This window comes from Diadema setosum, chromosome 1 (genome assembly GCF_964275005.1).
Source record: "Diadema setosum chromosome 1, eeDiaSeto1, whole genome shotgun sequence".
Classification (NCBI taxonomy): domain Eukaryota; kingdom Metazoa; phylum Echinodermata; class Echinoidea; order Diadematoida; family Diadematidae; genus Diadema; species Diadema setosum.
Genome location: NC_092685.1, coordinates 41,446,344 through 41,470,167, shown reverse-complemented (window position 1 = coordinate 41,470,167; position 23,824 = coordinate 41,446,344). Strand labels below are relative to the sequence as shown.

Below are 23,824 nucleotides of genomic sequence, written 5' to 3'. Positions count from 1 at the left end.
CGCGGTCCAACAGCTGATTCGTGCAATTCACGAAAATTAAATCCTCGCGAAAATAACCGCTAGGGCGACCTTGCTACACACTGTACCCATGCATAAACACACGGGCAATACTACTAGTATCAATTACTGCGCGTGCGTCCGGCAATTATAAGCGCATCGCGCGCGTATTGGAATGTGTGTCTGATCCAAAGAGGCAGCAAGGTTCTATAAGAACCTCTTTGGTCTGATCTGATTTATAGGCTAGCTACACTGTGAAGACGCGGCATTCGCATGTAAGTTATGGGATGGGGTGGGAAACTTAGCTTCTTGCTCACATGATTGATCAATAAAAATTATTAATAATTTTCTCGAAAAATTGTTACTTTGGTACAAATCAAACAACCATCCTCATGTAGGCCTACTCGTTTTCGATCCCACAGCTCAGGTTGAGTGGGTGGGGGGGGGGGGGTGGGTAGTTCTCAATGTGATCTTTGTACATGCGCAGAATTTGCAATGATGACGTTAGTAAATTTATGTTGACAAATGTGGTACTGTGGACAGACTGGGAATATATATTCCGGCTACTTGACAAAACTAAAAAGGCACTCGGAGCTCGCACACAGACCTCCGCCCAGCAACACGCCCACCCATACACATTCTGAAAATTCCCCACTTTCCCAATGATAAAGAAACCTTTCCTAGTGTCTCAGTGACAATGGCGATGACAATGGCAATTTTATTAGAGATTATTCTTTATTTTCTGATATTTTCTCAAAGTATTCCTTAGCTTGCGCTTCCTGTCACTGCGCCTCTGTAATGAACACATTAAATACGAGCTTGAACTTCCTCGGTTTGTTGGCCCTAATTCGCCAATGACAAAGAATCCTTTAAGAAAAAAAAACAACAACAAACAAACAAACAAACAAACAAAACAATCTAGACGGTGACCCAGATCACTACCAAAATTTAATCATCTGTTCCTTGTGTCATTACCAACTTTGAATTCAATCTAAATCCATTCACAATTTTTTGATTATTTATGCAAACATACAAACAGACAGACAATGCTGGCAGAGGTAATGAAGGGAGAATACAACAAATATTTCTCTGGGGGATGTTTTATTTATTATTATTATTATTGTATGTGTGTGTGTGTGTGTGTGTGTGTGTGTGTGTGTGTGTGTGTGTGTGTGTGTGTGTGGGATTTGATCACTGCACTGCACCGGTCCTACTCTCGAGACACAGTGGGCATTATGATTATGGTCATGAGAGTTTGTGAATGACCATGAATTCACACCAGAATGTGGTGGTCAAGAGTTATTGGTAGTCTATAACAAACGCAAGCGAAGTGGAAGGGGGGGGGGGATGAGGGCTTCCCTTCACTCACGCACACTACAGTATTTAAAAGCATTAAGTTAAACGCACACACACACAAACATACACACACACACGAGAGAGAGAGAAAACATGACAGTGTATAATGCAGCCCCGAGATTCTTCCAATCGAACGGGGGGGGGGGGACATTGATTAATGACCAAACCAACCACGAGCACCACTCCGCCCCCTCCAAAAAAAAAAGTAACAATAGCAATAACAACCCCAAAACAAAACAAAACAAACGTTCCTCGGATCCCGAAAAGGATACAATGAGGCGGGTTGACATGGTGCTGCATGTGGTCAGTGGGAATTGCACACTTTCCGAATAAAGCCACATGGGAAACGTATACATTTGGTCTCACAACAGCATCATTTCTTTAATCTAATCTAGATCAAGCTAGACGGGACGTGAGCAATGTTCAAGGGAAAATCACAAGAAGATGGTTGTTTATATTCTGCATTTGGAAAGGTAAATACCACCCAAACACCCGGCGACGACCCGCAGTGAGGGGCAAGCTCTTACAGAGAACAATACGCGTGTGACACTGCAGTATGCGGGACTCGAGCATCTCATTGGCCCGAAGTTAGGAGGTGTCGCTCTTCTGAAGTTAGTCTTGTATACTGAGCACTCTATGTGGAATGAAAAAAAAAAAAATCCACTAGCACTGTACTCTGAGGTTATTCATATTTACGTATTGAACACATTCAAAATATCAATGTTTCAGCACTGATGTATGGTAGATGAAATTCCATGTATACTGTATCTGATATACCTATCATTTTAGCTGGAACAACGCAAAACAGATCACCTATTTTAGTATTGTGTACACTCTGTTGGACTAAACGCTGGAATATTTAGACTATTTAGAGCTCTGCGTGTGCGTGTGTGTGTGTGTGTGTGTGTGTGTGTGTGTGTGCACGATACAAGATCCAGTGAACTGCACATTACAGCTGACAGATACGCCGTACGTATAAGTACATGTGTTGTGTACATAACGCTCGCATGTCGTGCGTGGATCTACAACTGTAAGTAAAAAACGGCAACGCTAAAGATACACGGGTCTCGTCATGTACGAAGCAAGTACGAAATCAGACCAACAAAGGACGCGATAGTATGGATCCCATCTGCCAGAACTGCGATGATGTTGATGCGTTTATCCACATATCAGATTTAGAGCAGCAACACGCCGAAATTCAGTGCCAAGTAGAATGTACAAAAGCCACTGTCAAAGAACTTCAGAGCGACATTATACAGCTCTCGAAGGTAAGAAGGGTCATATTTAATAGTCCCACTGGTATATTTTCATGTTAATCACAGTCAACAAGAGCGCAGTGTATGTAAAACGTATTAGGTTCATTGTTGCTGCTACGCCTACTTGGCTATGGGGCGTTGCACGGCATCGAATAGAAACAGATCTATACAGATAAAAGTCATGATTGGGAACATTTCCAGAACATCTGTGTATTAAAACCTTTAGAGAAGTAAAATAGGGCTGCAGATATGCTAGACAATTTCAAAGTCAGTTTATTTGAAAAGGAATGTGGAACCCCCTCCAAATCAGTGCTAATTGTTAATTTAATGGGGACTTTCAAAACATCAGATCAGGTCTAAGTTAGATTTAATTTATTCAAATTCAGATTAGAAAATGACTCTAGAATGACTGTCCATATTGATGCTATTTGCTGTGGTGGTTTTTAAGACTCCATTTCACCTTTGATTTGTTTTGGTATGTGAATTCATATTGCATGATCAAGGCTGATGATGTTGATGAAGTTTGTCCTTTAATAGGCTTTAAAATTTAATCTATGTTTTCATCAGGAAAATCCACCTATGAAAAAACTCTAAACTAAATTGTGTATGGTAACTACCAGAAATAAAAAAATGATATGATAAAATTGTGTACTGTTACCCTACAACTTCTTGCTCCATCTCGCCAAAACAGGAAATTAGTAGACATTAATCACTTCATCACTTTCTAATCAAATGATTGCATGAAAGTTGTTTGATGGAATGAACCATCCTCACGCCTCCCCCCCCCCCCTTCCCCCACCCCCAATTCTTGCAGGTTGTGGAAGAAGCGATACTGCGGGAGAAATGGGAGTCCAAACTGCACGTTCAACTTACTACACCCGTTGCTGTACAGAAAGTTCTCTGGCTTTCATTGGCTGATCGCGCGACCTCCACTGCTGTGTGACAGAGCGTATCGAAGTTTGACCGAATCTTGACCCATGTGGGCGGAGCTCTGTGCTAACGGTCGTGGCTCCGCGCACTGTCGGAAGAGCGTTCGGAAAATTTCGGAGAGTCCGAACTTGCCCTGGCTTGCGTAATACGTGTGTGCGCGAGGCGAAGGAGAGGTCACGCAGAGTTCAGCTGCTTGTGCATCGCAATTTTGGCCGATGTACCCGTACGTATGCGTGGTGGTGGACAGTGCACTGTGAATGTGTTTGTGTGCGTGTGTGTGTGTGTGTACTAGTGTACAATGTGCTGGAGTGTACTCTCGTGACCGTACATGTTGATTCACCTCCCTGATTGTACACATGTTATCAAGGAGGTTGCTGCCTGTCTGTGTACGATCACGAACGTGTACTCATTATACAGTGTATGTACAAAATGTAGTTCAAGTGGTATAAAAGGGAGCGGGAGCATGCAATATGTGTTAGCGTGGTATGCTGGATTGATTTGAAACAGTACAAGTATGTTTGGTGCATGTTGACACGGAGTAACAGACGGTGTTGCATTCCGCTGCTGATATTTTCTTGACATGCATCATGTATTTTCCCCCCTAGAAACGAATGTATTAAAAACATATAAGAAAATGACGATTGTCGACTGCAGGTTCCCTGTGCACTTATTGTGATTGTTTGCTTTGTCTGTCTTATCTAGATGTTTTCCTTCTTGAAGGATGAAAATAAAAATGTACCAAAGAGATTTTCCCCAGTGGTGGGGAGGAGAAAAATCTCTTTGAAATGTACTCGGAGAGAGAGAGAGAGAGAGAGAGAGTGGGTGTCGACGGTCCGATTGGCCATGAACATGCTACAGTATCAGATTAAATTTAAAAATCACTAACGTCTTTAACTTTATCAAATTTACGAGAAAATGATTCTTTGAAAATGAACTTGTATTACAGTTGCACTAATTGTTTGAGCCTTGAGCTAATTTATCAAAAGGTAAACTCGATTTTAAATTTCCTTAAAACATACAGGCTGCCTTAGACTTATATAGAAATCAACTTACTACAATCATACAATTTAGGAAGATTTAAAATTGATTAAACGTAGTTGATTTCAACTGTAAGTCATCGGCAGCCTGTGTGCACGATAAGGAAATTTAAAATCCATTTTAACTTTTGATCAAAACGGCGGGATCTTGCCTTGTTCATACATTTTAGGAAGATTTCAAATTGATTAAAACATAGTTGATTTCAGCTGTAAGTCATCGGCAGCCTGTGTGCACGATAAGGAAATTTAAAATCCATTTTATCTTTTGATCAAAACGGCGGGATCTTGCCTTGGCATTGTTAGTTGTTAAAGCACACATAATACATGGCAGTTGGTTGTTCCCTACACGTAACTGGCCTATATCTAGTCGCATCAACTACAGTACCGGTATAGGCCTATCAATACAAAAACTATCATACAACAGAATAAAATGCGTGGAAATCCACTTTCCTGATGTTGGACATAATATAATCATGCAATACAGCGTATCTTCGGCTACTGTATACAAATTTAAACTGTCAATTTTACCATTTTTATTATGAATTCTAAATGACATTTTTTTTTTTGGTGGGGGGGGGGGGGGGTGGAGGGTCTGTCACTGAAATGTATACACGTGTATCTATGGTATCCGCTTCACTCTACAATTAAAAACCTGGGAAGAGTAAGGGCCTAAAGCTGCGCTGCATACCTGCCTGATGATGTGTCATAACTTGACACTGGAGGAAAAGCTATGCCAAATTGATGTTATTGCATGTAAAGTGTGTGTGAGCAATTGAGGTACCATGCAAACATATTACACAATAATTATTTTGAAAGAAGTGAACTTAAGCCCAAATTTGAGTCGAGAGGCGGCCGATCGCGGGAGGATTGTAATTAATAACCATGTGATCTCGTTTAATGCATTTATCTCCATACAAAGAGCTATAAACGAAAAAAAAAGGTGATGCTGTAGATATTAAGGATTCTCTCTGTTCGTCATCAAAATATGCGCCGTCAATCGAAAAAAAAAAAATCCCACGAGGTTTAACTTGCATCAACGATACACATGTGACATTGGTCTACATTTTGGATATGCCTTATAAAATAACGCTATGTAATTACTTATAATAACCCCTTTTCAAAGAGATTGGGCAAATTGTGGACCCGCCAATTTTGCTGCATGTATACGCCAAGCGAATCTAAATTTTCGCGAATTGCGATCGACTTCCTGATGATTTTGGCGATAGTGGAGTACTGTATTGAACACAGAGAAAAAGTATAGGGATAGGCCTATACATGTTAGTCACATTCATATCGGGATCAGAGTATTCACGCGAGTCTTTTTCGCGTATACCCGACTCACAAAATTCACGAAAATACTTAATCTCGCACAGTATTCGGCATTAGATACAAAACTAGTATAATGACAAACACACAAAAAACATCTAATTTGTCGACTCTTCGTAGCGCTGCAACCTTCTGAGTAGTTTTCATATTGCGCGCATGCAATAATTGGATATAACTGCAATATGTACAAGATTTTTTTGTGAAATTTTTCGTGGTAGTTAAAATGAGCACCTCATCAGTCATATTAATGTTCCTAAATTATAGCAAAATGAAAAGGCCATCAAGTCAGACACACCAGTGGCTTGCAGAGCAGAGGCAAAACTCAGTTTTAATTCAGAGATGTTGATTCGAGGCCTAGCGAGTCAATATTGATAGTCGGCATATGTATGCATGCATAAAATGCACAAGCAAAAAGGGGGAAAATCATAAGACACAGACCACAATTCACCGCCAATATTAACTACAGTCGTGTTAATAGCTTTTGTTTTAGATTGTTTCAAATAACAAGAATTACTCTATCCATCATTACATTTCAGATTACTATAGTAGTAATAACACATTTATGAGCGGAGGCTCGCAAATGAGAATTTCAGAGGATTTTCCTACACACAAAACTGTGATAAAATTTCATTGAGAAAGAGAAACAATGTCATGCGTAGATGGTTACTTAGAGAGGGAGGGGGAAGAGGGAGAGAAAGTAACGATGCAACCCAATCTTGCCGCAATGGTCCTACTCAACCATTGGATGCCTGACCCAAGTCCATGCAGTAAGAAATTAAGTCTTCGGCATGACGTAACAAGGCATTTTCTTATCAGTGAAATTGACTTTGTTGACATCAGTTTGATGAGCAAAAGTGCTGAGTAGACACAAGTGCTTTGTTACAGAGTATAGAAGGCAGAACACTTCCCGTGAGTTTGATAAAACTATTGGCGGGAGTCACACACACATCTCATTCGAATTGAGTTAAACTGATTGGTTCTTTTCGAAGAATGGATGTTTACGATGAATATGGATTGATTTTGTTGAAGGCATCGAAAGAAAACAAGAGGAAAATATCAAGGAAAAAAACCCAACTTAGTCTGAAGCTGGGTGAGAGTTATCCTGCAGCAGGCCATTGTGCTGTTACCCATCCCAATCAGAGTCAGGGGGAGCAGACAAGGAGAGTCCTGAGTTTTGGTGGAGCTCGCCGAGGTGCCGACAGTTCCTGGACCGATTCAGCGAGCTGCATCCTTGAATACAACTTCGAGGTCGATGATGAAGACGTGACTCTGTCATCCGTTATCTTGTGCAAAACAAAAGGTGCGTATATCTCGCCTACGCGCCTATTCTCTGTACCGGAATGACACTCCTTAGCACAGTATGCAGTCTGATGAGGCCCACTTTTATCTTTAATATATATAGTAATAAACAAAACTACGTACATATTATGTACATGTACAAGTTAAGTACCGATAATCGATGCACGCCGTAACAATAGTGTCGGGAGGGTTTTTGTTTAGCCCCGATTTCAAAATACACGCTGGTTAAATGCGTGTGTTCTTTGTGCACTGTAATGCATTTCTGTACATTTTATTAAATCATGCATACTAGTAATGTACACAATTTAGCGTAAGTTATAATCTCAACATCTGGCAATTTTTGTGCAAACGATCCACAAGAATACATTACATGTATTTGCACGCAGATTGTACTAAATTTAGGTGCTTATATGTGTAGATTAACGCATCTTTTATATTTTGATTAGTATGAATAAACGCTAATTATTCCTAAAGAATTATTTGGTTTAAGCATGGGTAATTTATTCGTTTGAATATAATTCTGTTGTTTGCGCAATTGCGCATCTGCGAGAAAGACGTTTTCGGCCAAGCATGATTAATACATACAATTTGCATGAGTGTTTTATGTAGGCCCATTATATAGGGGAAAAATGGGGAAACAAAAACCGGAGTGCATTCACCGGCAATTCTTGCTTTAGCTTCCCAACCCACACACACGCAATCATATGCAAACGCACAAACACACACACACACACACAAACACAAACACACACACACACATGCATGACACTACGGGTGTATTCATACATTTGTATGTGTACATTGTTTGTACTATTTTCTCTGCAACGGTTGTTTTAGTCTGTATAGATGCTTCTCCACTCAGAGGGAGCACATGTATGTTTACAAATGAATATGTATGAAATAACTTGACATTGCCCACTGTACATTCTTTATCTCATACAGGGGGACAAATGCCACCTCTGCAATCACCAGCGGTGGTTGAAAGTGATGGTGCACTATTTGTTTGGGGAGGCCTTAATCTTGTTGACTACGAGTGCCATGATGATCTCATCATTATAGAGGAAGCAGGACGCCGTGGCGCAGCAAGTGCTCCACTTTTTGACATCACATACATTCAAACAGAAAAAAACATGGTACCTTCCAGAAGAGGCAACCCAGTTATGACTCAAACAGGAACCATCCCACATGGTAGGCAAAGAGTTGAATACTAGTAACAACATGATAACTGCCAAATGTTCTTCTTTGTTACAGAAGTTTAATTCCGTATTGCAATCTTTCTGTGGTATGGATTTCCTTACAATGAACTTACACATAAACCATGACATTCAGGTACACATAAATAAATCATGAACAGTCAATTCAATGTCTGTAGTCTCACGAACAGAGTCCAATAATCAAACAACCTGAATGTAGGAAGAAAAAAAAAGAAAAGAAAAAGCAAAGAGAAGTACAAAAGCAGTTTGAAATAGGTTGACCAATAACCTGCCACTAGAGATGTTTGAGCATGGCAGTTTTAAATGGTTTTCATTGCACATATGCATTTCATAATCAGTTGTCACTATCAGAATGTATTGCTCTTCTGAACACATAATTGTATTAAATAAATCTGCAACTGAGAATTCAGCTGAAAAAAAAGGAATAAATCATACATATGTATACAGTTAAACTCGCCCAAGTCAAATATATTTGAACTGCTGACATAGCTTCAAAAAAAAAAAAAAAAAACAAGAAAAAAAAAAACACTTAAAGAAATTCAATTTAGGCGGGATTAAAATCAATAGAATACAAAGACATGAGAATTTGAAAAGACTTTTGACTTGGGCGATTATTCAGCCTAAGCAAGGTTGACTGTAGTGAATTCATTCTACATGTACATTGAAATAGATGTACACTCAAAAAGGAATAATACTTAACAATGAAAACTATGAACTCCTTCAGGTCCAGACAAAGAGTGTATTTACAATATACAGTGTACCAATCTTCTGGAGAAGTACTTGAATGTGTGTTATGTAGACAAATGAAAGTTCTTACTGTTGTACAAATCAATCCCTTGTTAATAATGCACTTGTTTGTTACTCAATTTGTAATACAACTCATATACAAGATAGTACATGTATGGTACTAGAAACGCCAAATACATTTACATGTGTGCACATGTATATTAAATGCTTCTATTTTATATATTTACTGTTTACCACAGCAAGAACAGGGCACACATTAACCAAACTGGGAGAGACAAAACAGGCTTTGCTCTTTGGAGGGATTGCATACCAGGAAGTACGAAAAAGCTTCAATGTTGTATGGGAGAAGTCTTGCAGAGATGGAGCATTCTACATATTGGACCTCAGTTCCTTTGCCTGGAGGACCGTTACAGTTCCATCAACGAAAGCAAGGGCATATCACACTGCTGAGTGCCTCGAAATGGATGGCAAACTTGTTGTAGCATTTATTGGTGGTGTAACATTTGATCAGCTCGGAAATGTCCCTAGTAACAGGGAGCCAATCAATGAAATACTTGTACTGACAATGAACTCTCAACTTGCAGACCATGCAGTTCTCTCAACAGTTACTCTGATGCCTGATGTTGCGAATACACCTAAGATCTTCGTATCATACCATGCTTCAGCAAAGATGGGTGAATTCATCATGGTTTCTGGAGGCTTTCAACAACTTCATGGCTCCATGCAAACCCCAAGTACATCTCCACGTGCTTCCCCAAGAGTGTTTGTACTTGACATGAGAAGGAAAAAGTACAAACTCTTGCCAAAAACAGGGAACGAACCACAACATACACTATTTGCTACCGCAGGACACATTCTGATAAAACTAACACCCGACTGTCTTGTATCTCTTGGTGGCACATCAAAACAAATCTCGCTGTTATCAGATAGAGACTTCGAGCCAGAACAATGTGACATTGCAGTGTGTGTGATAGGAGAATCAGCAGAGAGTACAGAAATTCAGTGGGTGCAATGTGAGACACCGCGGTGTGGGAAATGGTTCCACACCTACTGCCTCAAACTGACAAGCATTCCAGAGCATTATTTTTGTCAGCAGTGCACTGAACGCTAGAATGGTAAACTTTGACAGTGATGAACATTTTCAAGATAAATGAACATAACTTATTTGGAAGAAAATGCAGTCCTTTTTACAAAAATCACAAATACATTGTACATGTACCTCTATTATGGATTTTTGATTGTATATTGACAGCTAACTCATCAGGCTTCCTATCATGCCCGAAAGTCAAATATTCAAATATTCCTCATCAGTTACATGTACATAGACTTTTCCTTTGTTACTACATGTAGTTCGGATGAAACAAAATCATACAGCAACAAATACGTATGCATGTTACATATGTATGTATTGTCAGTTACTTTCAAAACACTTTGAACCTGCACAAGAAAATATTCATTTTCAATTGAACTTTTCTCCCCATATATTACAACAAGTAAGTTGCTGCATCTAATTTTTAGCCTTCATTGTACATGTACTTGTTATTGGTCACTTTACTGTTTGCATTGGCAGACATGCAAAGATTCGTTTGTCATTCTCTTACATTCACAACTTCCAGTGATAAACTGTGTTGATGAAATGAAATTCACAAAGTATGACTGGCAATGCTTAAGGCTTTGATTTACACGATGTTACATTGTGTCCATCCCCACCACATTTCGAACATTTGTACTTCCGACGGGTCACTGCACGAAGTCTTAGCAATTTTGGACTCGTATAGAGCCAGTGGAACCACAGAACATCCCGCAAACCTCCAAAAACATCTCCTCTCCTAGCAAAGTTCTCCCGCAGATTCCGGAACAGCTTATTAGCAGCTTCGCTTCCCTCTCCACTCAAGCTGCCAATGCTCCCTGGTCCATCTTCACTAAGAAGAATCTCCTGTGGATGTTCAATCACCTTGTGCAAGTAGTTTGGCCAGTTCACATAATCAAAGTTGTCCAGAAGTTCATTTCCCATAGCAACTGCCGTTTCCTTGTATCGATGAACATCTTCCTTGTCGGGACTGTGTGAACGATACACCCTTCGCAGATTTCTGAATTTCTGCAAAACAGACTGAAGGGCTGCTTTCCTGTCAGCATTGCTCATCAGTTCTAGGAATGTGGCCTCGTTCTCCTCCTTGAACATATCCCGTGCATAGTTCCCTGGCATCATTAAGGATGGGACCAGGCCAATGGACTCACGTAGATGAATGTCCAGTCGTCTCTCTGCATCATCAATGTATTGTTTCACATCAGCAGATGCCTCCCACTTCTGAACACCAGCCACTTCTCTCACAATTATTTTTTTGAAGAATTGTCCCAGGTTAATGTCGGCGTGTGTTGCATCAAGGAGCTTGTTCTTGGGTTCAGATGTAAGTATTGGTTTTCGTTTGACCCCCTTGCCCTCTGTTGTGAGTTCATTGCTTGTTAGTTTGTCTGGATTGGTGACGATGTAGCTGGCTGTGTCCGTTGTGTCTCTGAGTGTGCGAGTGATTTGGAATGATCCGAGTTGGCTCTTGGCTGTTGTCTTTGTAGCGAAGCAGAGTGTGCATATGTAGTTTGACCCACTCCCTTGCAGTCCCCCCAGTGATCGGTCCAGTTTCTCGTCAATCATGGAATTATATATGGTGATGTGATGATTTCTTGTAGTACTCCCAGCATAAACTTTGATTGTGTGATGATGAAGCAACTTTCTCTCCGACTCCATCTGGCGTAAGAGAACAGTCGCAGTTGACGGAGAATTCTCATCCCCAAGTGCCTCCAGCAATGGTCTATTAACCATCACGGAGTTGGGTTTTTCTTCCTCAAACACAACTACTGTTGTGTTATCACTCAGTTTCACCTCACACTTGAGGATGACGAAAGATGCCCTGAATGCCTTGTCGGGCAAAAAAGTGTCCGCCTTCGACTTCTGCACTGCCACCTCTCCCATTCCATCCGCCCCATCTTTGATGGTTGTATGGACTGTTATTGACGGATCGTCTGGGTCAAGACCCGCTTTGACGAATCCTTCTCGAAGGCTCTCGTCCAGTTCCTCCAAAGTCTTTGCCACAGCCTCCGTGTAGCTCCAAGCTACTCCCGCACAATTTGGCTCAATGAATTCTTTCAAGTCACTTGCCTCATTTATACGATGAGGCTCGTAGGTGGCATGTTGGATGTTACCATCAAACGCAGCCAGTGACTTCACTGGTGTGTGGTGACTGTAGTTGCCACTGTCCATGAGGGCGAATCTGGCACTGCCTGGCATGTATGCACTCTCTCTGTCATTGAGTGCGCTGGGTGGCTTGAGTGAAGTGTCCCCTTTTGACTTTAAGATGCGGTACTCCTCTGCATATTTCCCCTTGGTCAGCATAGTGCCCACTCGTAACGCGATGCAGTCGTCTACAGTGAGTTTACCCTTCTCACTGCTGGTCCAGAGGTCTCGAACCTACAAGAAATGAAGCGGAAATAGAAAAAAAGACAAACAATTAATACAGCATTAAAAAAAAACAAAAAAACATCACAATTAAACCCCCCCCCCAAAAAAAAAAAATAATAATAATGCTTTCGTGTGACTTGCAATATTATTCAGAGAAACACCCTCATATCAAACAAGATACATGAAAAGAGAATAGTGTGTTTATTTGTTTCATTTCTCATCTGAAAAGATGGCTGGATAGCCCTTATGTAGTTGTACTAGCTAATGTTCCATGAGGTCAAGTTGCAAGTGAGGCAGGCAAATGGTTAAAATACAAAGATGAGTATTAAAAAAATTACAGAAAAGACTTTTTTCTCTTTTTCTTTTTTTGGTTAATACATGTACAACTTGTACCTGATTGTTCACAGTGTAACAACTGTATCAATGATCAGGGGTTTAAATGCATAATGGATTCAAATAGGCCTACAGTATATAATTTTTTGTAATTGCAGATTCTAAAATTATATCTCGAAACTGCTGTTACTCACACTATTCATCCTCTCATCATTAGTCGCCTTCAGTCTGTTGTGTAAGAGGTAGAACGTGAGGTCAGTCTCATCTTCATTGTACGTAGAACTATATGATGATATCAGATCCACAGCTCCCTGTGCTCTCTTCCTTGCGTGGTCACTCCGCACAGAATGGAGGCTGGCCTTTGCATTCCAAATGCGCTTTCTCCCACTTGGAGTTAAGCCTGGATCAGGGGAGAAGAGCACACGTGTTGCATCACTCAGTTCTTTTGGGCGTATTTCTCTGAAGTCTGTGGCCTTTGAAGATGATGGGAGGCTGGACAGGCTTGCAGATGCGACTGGTTGTGTGAGAAGCAGTGGCACGTCACCTTGGGCAGCACTGCTGGCAGGAGCTGGCTCATCATCAACGTCCCTTGTTGACTTCTTTGAAAGAGATGGTGACTCGGACTCTGCAGACTTCCTCTTTGTCGCAGCATGCACCAAGGAACATACTGAGCAGGGCTCCTGATGTACAGAGAAGGTTGCAAGATTCCTGCCACTCGTCGGATAGGTAGCTCCTTCACTATGCCGGGTACTGCTTCTTGTCATCCACAGTCTGCAAACAATAAGGGAAATGATTACAGTACTCTGTATGTGATGAAATGCTTGGTTCAATCCAAAATTTGCACTCAGCACAATTTGATTGATGTGTGCCACAATAAAACAAAAAACTGCAATATACAGTGTCTTTGTAATGACTTTGACATTGTTGTTTGTGCTGAAGAGCTGATTATATGAACATATTTATTTGAAAGTTTCTCTGTAATACCATTTTATGTCTATTCTTGGGCTTACAGTAATCTTGAACAGGAAAGTCAAAAGCAGTAGAATTAGGATTTGAAATTCAAGCAGAAGAAACTATTTTCATAATTTATCTTCCTACAAGTTAATAGACCAATTAATTCCTTGAGTCAAAAAAAAAATATGACACCGAGAAAATGAAGATATCCTGTATTTGTTGTCTCATATGCTCTAAGATTAGATCTAAAGACAAACAGGACAACAACAATAAAAAAATCATTACTATCACATGCCGTATTAGGCTAAGTTGAATGTTGTTTTAACAAAGTTCTCAGGATCAGCATTTTTCGTAAGCTATATCAAAATTTTCTTATAAACAACAAATAGACAATAAAAAACATGGAGCTTATTAAGTGGCAGCTTGATATGCACTGTTATCTTATCAATCATTGTGTGTTTGGATATTAGAACTGACTATGATTTATGGACGTACAGTATACATACACAAAATTGTTTAAGTGAGAAGTGAAAAGTTGCTTAAGTGAGAAAAACACACACACACACACACACACAAAAAAAAACATTGTTGTGCGTACCTGCATGATGAACATATCCTGGGTGGATGAATGCTCTCATCGTCCAGCTCAATGTCAATGCCATAGATGCTCAGGATTAGCTGCTGGTACTTCGTCTTTGAAGACAGACTTTTGATGCTCTTCACATGTGTACCACATACACGGCACACCTGTGACAGAGCCTTTCTGTGAAAGTCTGTGACTTCCATGCTATGCTGAGAATAGAAAAGAAAATAATCACTTGGTTATCATATTGCATAGACACCATGTCTCCCCTAAAAAAAAAAATTACAATCACAACTTTTTGCATTGATCATTTTTCAAGAGATTTTTTAATTTTTTTTTACAAGACCAAAATTAACAACTTTGTATTTGTAAGGAGTGAACAGATATCATGTCTCCATACAAAACTTGCAGGGAAGGGAATTTACAAAAATCCCAATTTCTCTGTGACCACTGGAACAAATCTAATGGGGTTTCCTGCAAGATATTCATGTAGGTAAAAAGTCTCATACCCTGAAATTGCATTTTGATTCACAATAATCAAGGTTATCATTAAAGACAGTTGGCTTGTGGGGGTTTTTTTCCGGGGGGGGGGGGGGGGGGGAATTATACGGTATACCTGCATGCTATATCTGTATCTGCATGAACAAAAGAATGTCCAAGAAATGAAAGAGTTTTTTTGTTTTGGGCATTCAAAACATTTCAGACATTTTTTTTTTTTTTAAGTTCAAAAGGTCATGTAGCTCGGCATTTTCATTCTAAGCAAACAAATGAACCTAACTTACACACAATGAAGATTCGAGAAATTTCAAACATTGTGTGACAATTATTACTGCAATATGTAATTTTAGATGTACGTATAATGATTATTCTATTCAATTTGTTGGGCTGTTTGCATGCCTAATTAAAGGACACTTTCACCTTCATATACATGTGGATTAAGTGAATGCAACACTGTTAGTAGAACACATCAGTGCAAGTTTGGGGGAAATCGGACAATATGTTTAAAAGTTATGAATTTTTAAAATATCTGTGCAATCACTGCTGGAGGAGAAGACTACTACAGTGTATGATGTCACATGCGTACAACAATATAAGAAAAATAAAAAGAGAATTTCACAAAACTTGACTTTTTGAACAGAGTGCACATTCCTTGACTTGTTACTGACTTATGTTAGGGGGATATTCCCCCTGACTTTCTGAAAGAGAAAAGTCAAGTGTTCTTTTATCATGTGAGAAAGTGAGAATATTTTGAATTTTCTTTACACTATCAGGGGTCGCACTTAACTTTTTTTTTAACTAGCCAGGCGGACTACTTAGAATCAATTTTGACACTGAAGCAATATTTTGGCTAGCCAGACGGACTAGTTACTTCAGAATTTTATGATTTTTAGCTAGTCCGACATGATTTTGGGTGGCCAATGGCCAGCGGACCATCGCCAATTTCAAACCCTGTTTATAAATTACAATCTTTATATAGTTGTACTCATACATCACATGCTACAATAGTCTTCTCATCCAGCCGTGACTGAGCAGAAACTTCATAAATTAATAACTTTTAAACGAATTGTCCGATTTTCCTCAAATTCTCATTGATGTGTTCTAGAAATATTGCTGCAATCAATCAACCCACATGTCTATGAAGGTGAACTTGTCCCCTAATGCTTGAAAAGTCTGCAAGTTTAAGCACATAGATAATTTCATGTACACTGAATATTGAAAGATAAGGATATGTATAGGACCCTACATTCGAAATGTGTCATTCAGTTATGGAACATTAAGTATAGCTATGCTTAATTTTAGTAGAATCATCTTCTACAATCCAAAACTTATCTCATAAACTTCAACTCTTTACAACTTTCATTTAAACTTTTGCGACAATTGCAAATGTTCTTCCTAATATTTAGGCCTACTTGTATTAAACAACTGTCCCATCTTTCAAGCATTTACTCGAGCAAGGGTTCCAGACCCTGCTCTCCTCTACAGTATTAGCTGGTACTTTTACATAAAAATCACAATGGTAAATGAGACAACTAGATAGAGCAAATGCATTTATCAATAAGTGTACAATTGTAGTTTTCTTGTCATACAGAGAGAACTGGTTGAGGCTAGACTCGACTGTGTGACTTTGGGCGCCAGATGACAATCAGCCAGCTTGTCATCCTCGACCTGACCCAAGTCAATTTGGTAGTGACAATATTCCAATTGTCACTGTAAGTGATCAACACTTGGCCGAAATTGTATGTTTCACCTCGTCCAATAATCTCGATGACATTGCACGCATGTGTCTTAAAATTAAACAGCAGCGAGTTGCCAGCATATCCACAGCAAATTATACATAGTAGACAGACACACATACACACACATACAAAGTTATGACGGGGATGTATGAAAGATTATCATCAATAATCCCTAAATATCAGTTATCCTAAGTAAATGAGAAGCTATTATAAATGAGGATTACCCTTTCATTATGTCAAAACTTGATTCAAGCCATCCCATCTGCTTAAAAAAAAAAAGAAGAAGATTATCATCTAGAACTCTAATGAGTTAGATTTTAGTCACATTTGATTTAGGTAAAAAAAAAACAACAACAAACAAACAAACAATTCTTAAACCAAAAGCATCTTTCACTTCAGTCTCATTTTGATTTGTATTTTGACATTAGAGACTAGCATAATATACTAGTCTCCCCTACTGTCATTACGACAATAGTCTATCATTTATAAACGATATGTTACTTAGATACACAAAAGTGGTGTGTAGCCCATCTGCCTAACTAGTAGCATTAAGAAGATTGATTGGAAAGATGATGGTTGTACATGTACTACATGTAGGATACCCACACGAAACGTTATTGATAACTTTAATACACCTTGCTGCGAGCGAGCGCGAAATACATGTACATTCACAACGCAACAGTATTCAAACGACGAACAACAGGCATGGCATTACAACTTGCACAACTTGAATCTCGAAACTATAAATAGATCAGTTAGGCCGTTGGCGATAGAGGAAAAAACGCACGAACCCGTCGAGCATGCTTCGACACGAATCAGCTGTTCCGCTCGGAAAATGGCCGAGTACGCCTCGCAGCTTCGGCTCTTCACGCACAACCTGTCAATCTACCCGTATACGTCACCAAGATGGCGACCTAAATTGCACTACTCGTCATACATTATGGGGTGACGCATTGTTCACAGAACTGACGCTTACATCCCATAGGTACATACACACAGTATACACTTCAACGATTCGTATGGTGCAAGTCTCAATTTCGTACGTGATATGTAAAGAAAATCACAACTTACCAAAGAGCGAAGTAGTTCAAATTCAGGACCAATTTCACAGCTTTCCACTGGTGCAAAAATATTCTCGAAAAACAGACGATTGAAGGTAATATGGCAAGTTTGGTGTCGTGATGATCGTTGAGTCGCAAGCATTCACGCTGCACACATGCCTTAAACCATTGTGGGAACGTATTCAAATTAGAGCCTACAACAGCCAATGAAATGCAGCAGAGAACCATCCATGAATGGAGAGTGTATGCAAATGAGGCTGCCAAAGGCAAAACGAACTGCGCTTGCGCGGGATGGGAGCGAAAGCTGAACGTGAACTGAGAGCCGGGGAAAGTGGCCTCCAGTATGCAGAACCAACAGAAAAGTCCTTCCAAATCTGTATGATGCTCCATCACAATCCTGATTATATCCATGGTGAGTTTAGCCAAGTGCTGATGTATTGACTTGTTGTTTGTAGTATGTCATTTTCATTTTCAACAGAGTTCTTGTAACTGGAGGACAAACTCTCTTGTAGGGTCATCTTTATTAGGAAATGCATTACTGGTAATTATATTTTCTCTTTTCAACAATTTTACCAAAACAAAACTTTCTGTGTTTACCTCTGCATCTGTGTTAATGCAACAATATATTACTTCAATATCATAGCAATGGTGCAAATACACAGTGTCTATTTTGTTTGGGAAAAAAAAAGAATCACATATGAAAAAAAGAAAGAAGAAATGTGCCAACATCCAGTCATCTAAAAGCAAATAACGCTATTCTCCTAATGAAGTGAAGATAGCGTATGTGATTCTGCAAATGTTTCCACATATTTTCATCATAGTTAGGCTTCAGAGAATACCGGTATGTAAATCATCATTCCTGTTTTCATGTGTAAAGGGGTTGGATGGTGGGAGCATTGTCAGTGTTTCTGGTTTCTGTCTTTGATAAAGGCATGAATGATAGTCTTTATTTGTACTAGAATTACATTTCCCTTCTTTCACTGTCTCTGTATTTCAGATGTCATGAACGCTCTCAAGGAGAAGCAGTCTGCGCTCCAAGAAACGATCAACTCCATGATGACGGCCCTGGAAGAGCTTGAAAAGACTTGAGAGGAGGCTAGATGGACAGTCGCAGCATGTCTCAAAATCATGGCCCCATTTACATTGGAGACTTAGGATCAATCATGTGCAAAATCAAACAAAAAAATAATACAATTCCACAAAGGAGCATTTTTGCCTGTGATTCTCCCTTGCATAAACTCATTGGAGCTGTGGAGAGGTACCAAACGATTTCAAGAGCAGTGACATGCTGGATGCGGTAGACATTCATTTCCTGTCTAAAAAGCAGAGGTCATGTGACACTGTGCACTCAACAAGCAAGTCAGATGTCACACAGGCAGGAAAAAAAAAACAAAATAGGACAAAATCATGCAGTTTTCTTCATCTGAATGCTGTTATTTTTGTGCATGAATAGGGGACCAATGCTGCATAAGATCATGGGAATGATATATCTTCTTAATTGTAAATTTGTGATGCTGGATGCTATCAGTCGAGGTGAGGTTGTTGCCATAGTAACAACCAAGGTATCCTATTATATGGGTAGACTATGAAACAGCATGCGAGTGTGGTGCTTTTTGTCATTTTTGTGCATGCCTACTGCTGCCATCTGCTGTTTATCACAAGATTGACATTGCATGAAAAGAAGCAAATCGTCTATTATTAGGATGTTAATTGGCAAAACAAGATAAGTTTTTGAGGTTTCAGGTGAGGTAATAGGTAATCTCAATAAGAAAAAAATGTGCCTGTATTTTGGGCTAATTTGATTGTTTGTTTTTGTTTTTGTTTTATTAAAGGGACACTGTAAGGTCAGAAGAAACTACATCTCTTAAGAAAGTACATCTCACATGTCCCACTTGATAGTTAGAAAATACATTATACAGGGAATGTTGCTGATAAGTCTTTGATCATATTGGTAGTGCAATATGAGTTGATAGAGAATTGCACTCATGTACCAAACTTCTAAAATAACTGACCGTTACATGAATGTGCTGATGTTAAACTTCTGTCACATGCTGACATTTAAATGAGACGTAGCCCCAAGCTGGAAGTTGTTCTGAGTTAAGACAGAAAAATCAAATTTGGAATTACCTGAGCAAAATTTATTGAAAGGTACAAAAGTTGTGAAGCTTTGAAATATATGATTTGGAAGAATTACTTTTAGCTGGATGCTCTCTTCCTTGATTACACTAGTATACAGATGGATATGCCCAGCTACATACCGAGTATAAATGCAGAGATGTGAGTAATTTTTGATATTTTATAAGACTTGTATACTCCATAACCTATAGCATTTGTATAGCATGGTAATTCAATAGGCCAATTTCATAAATTTTACCGTGTAAGAGCACTGGTGATGTGATAAATAGGAGATACTCAAAGCCAGCTGTGAGAGGTTATATTGTGCATAAAACAGCTGCTTGAGAGATTTGATAATGAACAGTATTTGAGAGAAAACATCTGGAACTGGTTATAGATGGCTCCTTGTAAACATTCCCATGTACATTTACCTTGGCATTACTTGATCTAGAGAGATAAAAGGCAGGCGAAAAAAAGAAGAAAAAAAAACCGAATTGCTAAGTGCACTACCGTTATAATGAACACGGTTATAACAACATTCCGGTTACAATAAATGTTTTTTTTTATTATTATTATTTGTTCAGTTGTAACGAAATTTTGATACAACGAAAGAAAATTGCTGGTCCCAAGGGCTTTGTTATAATGGTAGTCCACTGTATTGTGCAGACAGCATACACTAAATGCTGTCATCACAGATGTCGATACATGTATATGGGGCCATCTAGTACAAGATTCCTGTAAACAGAGCCTAGACACATGTTGTGTAAGAGGCATCGAAAGTGTAAGATGTGCAAATCAATGCAAGCTTCTCTTGCCTTTGTTAAAAAGGAATCAGAGGGGCTGGAAATCTTTTTGGAACAAGTCCCGTGTATACTCAAAGATTGCTGGAGTGATTTGAGTCATATAATGTACATGTATTTCCATGACGTGATTATTGAAAAAATGTCATGGATATGAAGCTCACCGACAATTTTTTGTTGTACTGCTATGTACGTTGCAATAAACTAATTATGATTAAAGAAGAGAAAGTACTCATATAAATGACTTATTGTTGCTGATAAAGACCAAGTCATCCTGAATGGGAAAGATGGCAAGACAATTTGTATGGATTATCCATTCAATGTTAGATTTGCAAAGGTCCTAACATCACTGGAAATCTACAAACTTTTTCATATGTAATAGCAGGCATCAGTTACAATTTGTATTATGTGTATGTATCAGTATATTTACAAAATGCTCACTTCTATTCACACACAATCAGAATAAACCACTCCGTACATACAGTATAGCATTTGAAAGTTTGCAACCACAATTTAGACACAATTATATTTATTTTTCATTTTGATAAGAGAGCTTCCACATATATTTTTATAAGAACTTTGGATAATACAATATATCTTCATGCACTTGCCTTTATTTTGGCAATTTAACCCGTTGAGGACGAGTCCCGAGTATACTCGGGCAGGTGTCTATGGGAAATGTGTGTTGTAGCAGAATCAGTCCGTCCTAAACGAGTTAAGACATACATGTACGTATGTAGTGTTTCCCTTCCGTACAGCTGGTACTGGATTCAAAATAACCATCCCACAAACAACAGAGTTGTCAATGTAAAAGCACTGGACAGAAGAAACTTCAGTCGTAGTCAGTATGTGATATACTTTCAACAACACAACTGACTCGGGTATTATAGTGACATACATTATACATACCATCATTTTGCAACTTCACTTTGCAACACCATAGTAGATGAACATATGTCATGCAGGGCTGAAGCCAGATTTACCTGTGCAGTACACAAGGTTACAAAAACGTAAAATGATGCACAAAACATATAAGATTTAGAGCCATCATGGGCGGGATGGTACATATAGTTGTTAGATATTACTTTTCAGTGGCGGTGGGGAGATAATCTATCTGTGACATTACAGTAGTAATATAACCTGGCATAAGACAACAAAAGAGTTTTGTAATGTATCATCATTCATTCATGCATCAACACCAGTGATCTGACCAATAGGCCATTCCTTCAATTCATTTTGTTCTTGACGCCAGAGTCTGACCAAGTTTGAATTCACCAGACGTTGCTGGGTATGATGGAAGTTTGGGCAGGCCCTAGGGTTGCTAGGGAAATATTTTGTTTGTTTGTTTCAGGTGTTGCTTAAAAACGAAGCACACAATGAAAACTCCCTCAATCGGCAGAAGTTGTAATGTGTCCAGCTTCCAGTCCTATTTTCCTGTTTGCTGCCAAATCATATAATTATGCCACCACAAAGAACCTCAACTAGTACAAAAGGAACCAAGAAAGACACAAAGAAGAAACATTGTTGATAATTTCTGACAATTGCTCTGGGGCCTATCTACTGTATACGCTGTTATTTTCGCGTACAGATATTTTGTTTTCGCGAATTGATGCCGCACTTACATTAATGCACTATTAACAGGGTGTACAGAGACATTTTCGCGTGTTGTTAAATTCCCGATCCAACTGTGATTCGAGAAATTTGCGAAAATTAAACCCTCGCGAAAATAACAGCTTGTACAGTATGTGCCTTGGTGATGTATAGACGTGCATTGAAAAGAATAAACTGTACAATTTCACTTATTCATTGGAAGAAATTCTATTGATAGTTTAAAAAATAATGCAATACATGATTGATAATAATCATCTTTCACACATTTGTTGTTGTTTTTCAGATGTAAATATATATACATGATACAAGCAATGGCTAGTACAGTACTGATACTTTGCGCAAATCATGACAGTATACATGTACATCAGCTTTTCTAACAAAAAGAAACAAAAAGCTGTCATGACTTGTTTCATGAGATGTTATTTTGCCAGAGAGTCAAAATACATTACATTTCAACTAAACAGGGATCCAACTTTATTAATCAGGAATGTTTGCGTCAGGGATGTCAATGCGGAACAGGCGGATGGAAAAGGCAAAAAAAGTGGCGCATGTACCATGGTATTCCGTTGTGAAAATATACATGATTTGGTGTGTATCCGCTCCATTTCATTTTCCCATTGAGGTCACAGATCATGATACCAGAACCAGAGGTATTTAACGAGGGAGGGGAAGGCCCACTAAAAATATCTGCAGCAAAAATTGTACCATTATTGTACGTATCATTCCCTCCCCCATTCCAACTCAACAAGGAATCACTACAGGAAATAACTATCCCTGTGCATTGCTGCAATATCTGACTGCTTCTAGTAAGAAGATTTAATTCACCACGATATCACAAAGATTAATTGATGCAGGGAGCATGCTTGAATGGAAACTTGCCTCTGACCACTGAGACCACTGGCCAGGCACACATATTGCAAATGTCATAATTCCAACTTTTATTGTTTAATTATTAATGTGCCTGTGGGCAGCAACAGGCACTGACAATACATATCATCATAGTACAGCCACATAAGCTAGTTACAGTATGCTCTCCACACAACATTGTGTGATAAGGCAAGTAAACCTTGAATCATAATTCCTAGACTTTACCCCATATTAAAAGTAATTACTTATGCATTAATAGGTAGTTTGGGGCAATATACAAGTACAATAACACTTACGCATCGTTTGCAGATTATCCCACATTTAGGCAGGTTTGTGTCAACTGGAGCATGCACTGCACGTTGTTACTTGCAAAATTGCACCTTTAATAGGGTACAGTAACATACTAGTGGGAATTATGTCAAGACAGTTTCTTCAAATCACACTGTGGGTGCCACTCTTTGGTGTTTGTAATCGGGCTAGTGTAAAAGACAAATCAATTTAAAGACCACACTAGTAGCTGTTGACCTTGATGAATGCATTCTATTGTGCGGGTTTAGCAAAAATGGACGGCTGTGGCTGGGTGGCACTGTCAAAGAATGAGGGATCAAAATCTTGCTTTGTTTCAGCAAAGGAGCAAAGTGATACCT

The 23,824-nt window shown here is 39.1% G+C and overlaps 3 protein-coding genes across 3 annotated transcripts; 2 read left to right on the top strand and 1 right to left on the bottom strand.

Moving 5' to 3' along the window:
• The first annotated feature begins 2,400 nt into the window (after nucleotides 1–2,400).
• On the top strand, nucleotides 2,401–20,914 carry LOC140230621 (uncharacterized). The gene is made up of 4 exons (XM_072310763.1): nucleotides 2,401–2,621; nucleotides 3,424–3,468; nucleotides 18,103–18,196; nucleotides 18,782–20,914. Exons 1-4 carry the CDS (start codon nucleotides 2,472–2,474, stop codon nucleotides 18,871–18,873), a joined length of 381 nt encoding a protein of 126 aa, XP_072166864.1. The 5' UTR covers nucleotides 2,401–2,471; the 3' UTR covers nucleotides 18,874–20,914.
• Nucleotides 6,733–10,283, top strand: LOC140230610 (uncharacterized). The gene is made up of 3 exons (XM_072310754.1): nucleotides 6,733–7,202; nucleotides 8,144–8,389; nucleotides 9,402–10,283. Exons 1-3 carry the CDS (start codon nucleotides 6,893–6,895, stop codon nucleotides 10,271–10,273), a joined length of 1,428 nt encoding a protein of 475 aa, XP_072166855.1. The 5' UTR covers nucleotides 6,733–6,892; the 3' UTR covers nucleotides 10,274–10,283.
• On the bottom strand, nucleotides 10,782–14,689 carry LOC140232540 (V(D)J recombination-activating protein 1-like). Its single transcript, XM_072312641.1, has 3 exons — nucleotides 14,502–14,689; nucleotides 13,144–13,720; nucleotides 10,782–12,625 (listed from the first exon to the last, which is right to left on the bottom strand). The coding sequence occupies exons 1-3, from the start codon at nucleotides 14,687–14,689 to the stop codon at nucleotides 10,829–10,831; spliced, it is 2,562 nt and encodes an 853-aa protein (XP_072168742.1). The 3' UTR covers nucleotides 10,782–10,828.
• Nucleotides 20,915–23,824: the final 2,910 nt, after the last annotated feature.

What these genes read in the sequence shown, in the direction of transcription:
- LOC140232540 (XM_072312641.1), bottom strand. Translation starts at nt 14,689, where the DNA reads ATGGAAGTCACAGACTTTCACAGAAAGGCTCTGTCACAGGTGTGCCGT. An exon ending in AGGATATGTTCATCATGCAG is followed by an intron (nt 13,721 to 14,501) that starts GTACGCACAACA and finishes TATTGTTTGCAG; the next exon opens with ACTGTGGATGACAAGAAGCA. An exon ending in ATGATGAGAGGATGAATAGT is followed by an intron (nt 12,626 to 13,143) that starts GTGAGTAACAGC and finishes CATTTCTTGTAG; the next exon opens with GTTCGAGACCTCTGGACCAG.
- LOC140230610 (XM_072310754.1), top strand. Translation starts at nt 6,893, where the DNA reads ATGGATGTTTACGATGAATATGGATTGATTTTGTTGAAGGCATCGAAA. An exon ending in TATCTTGTGCAAAACAAAAG is followed by an intron (nt 7,203 to 8,143) that starts GTGCGTATATCT and finishes TATCTCATACAG; the next exon opens with GGGGACAAATGCCACCTCTG. An exon ending in AACAGGAACCATCCCACATG is followed by an intron (nt 8,390 to 9,401) that starts GTAGGCAAAGAG and finishes TGTTTACCACAG; the next exon opens with CAAGAACAGGGCACACATTA.
- LOC140230621 (XM_072310763.1), top strand. Translation starts at nt 2,472, where the DNA reads ATGGATCCCATCTGCCAGAACTGCGATGATGTTGATGCGTTTATCCAC. An exon ending in ACATTATACAGCTCTCGAAG is followed by an intron (nt 2,622 to 3,423) that starts GTAAGAAGGGTC and finishes CAATTCTTGCAG; the next exon opens with GTTGTGGAAGAAGCGATACT. An exon ending in AGAAATGGGAGTCCAAACTG is followed by an intron (nt 3,469 to 18,102) that starts CACGTTCAACTT and finishes GAACGTGAACTG; the next exon opens with AGAGCCGGGGAAAGTGGCCT.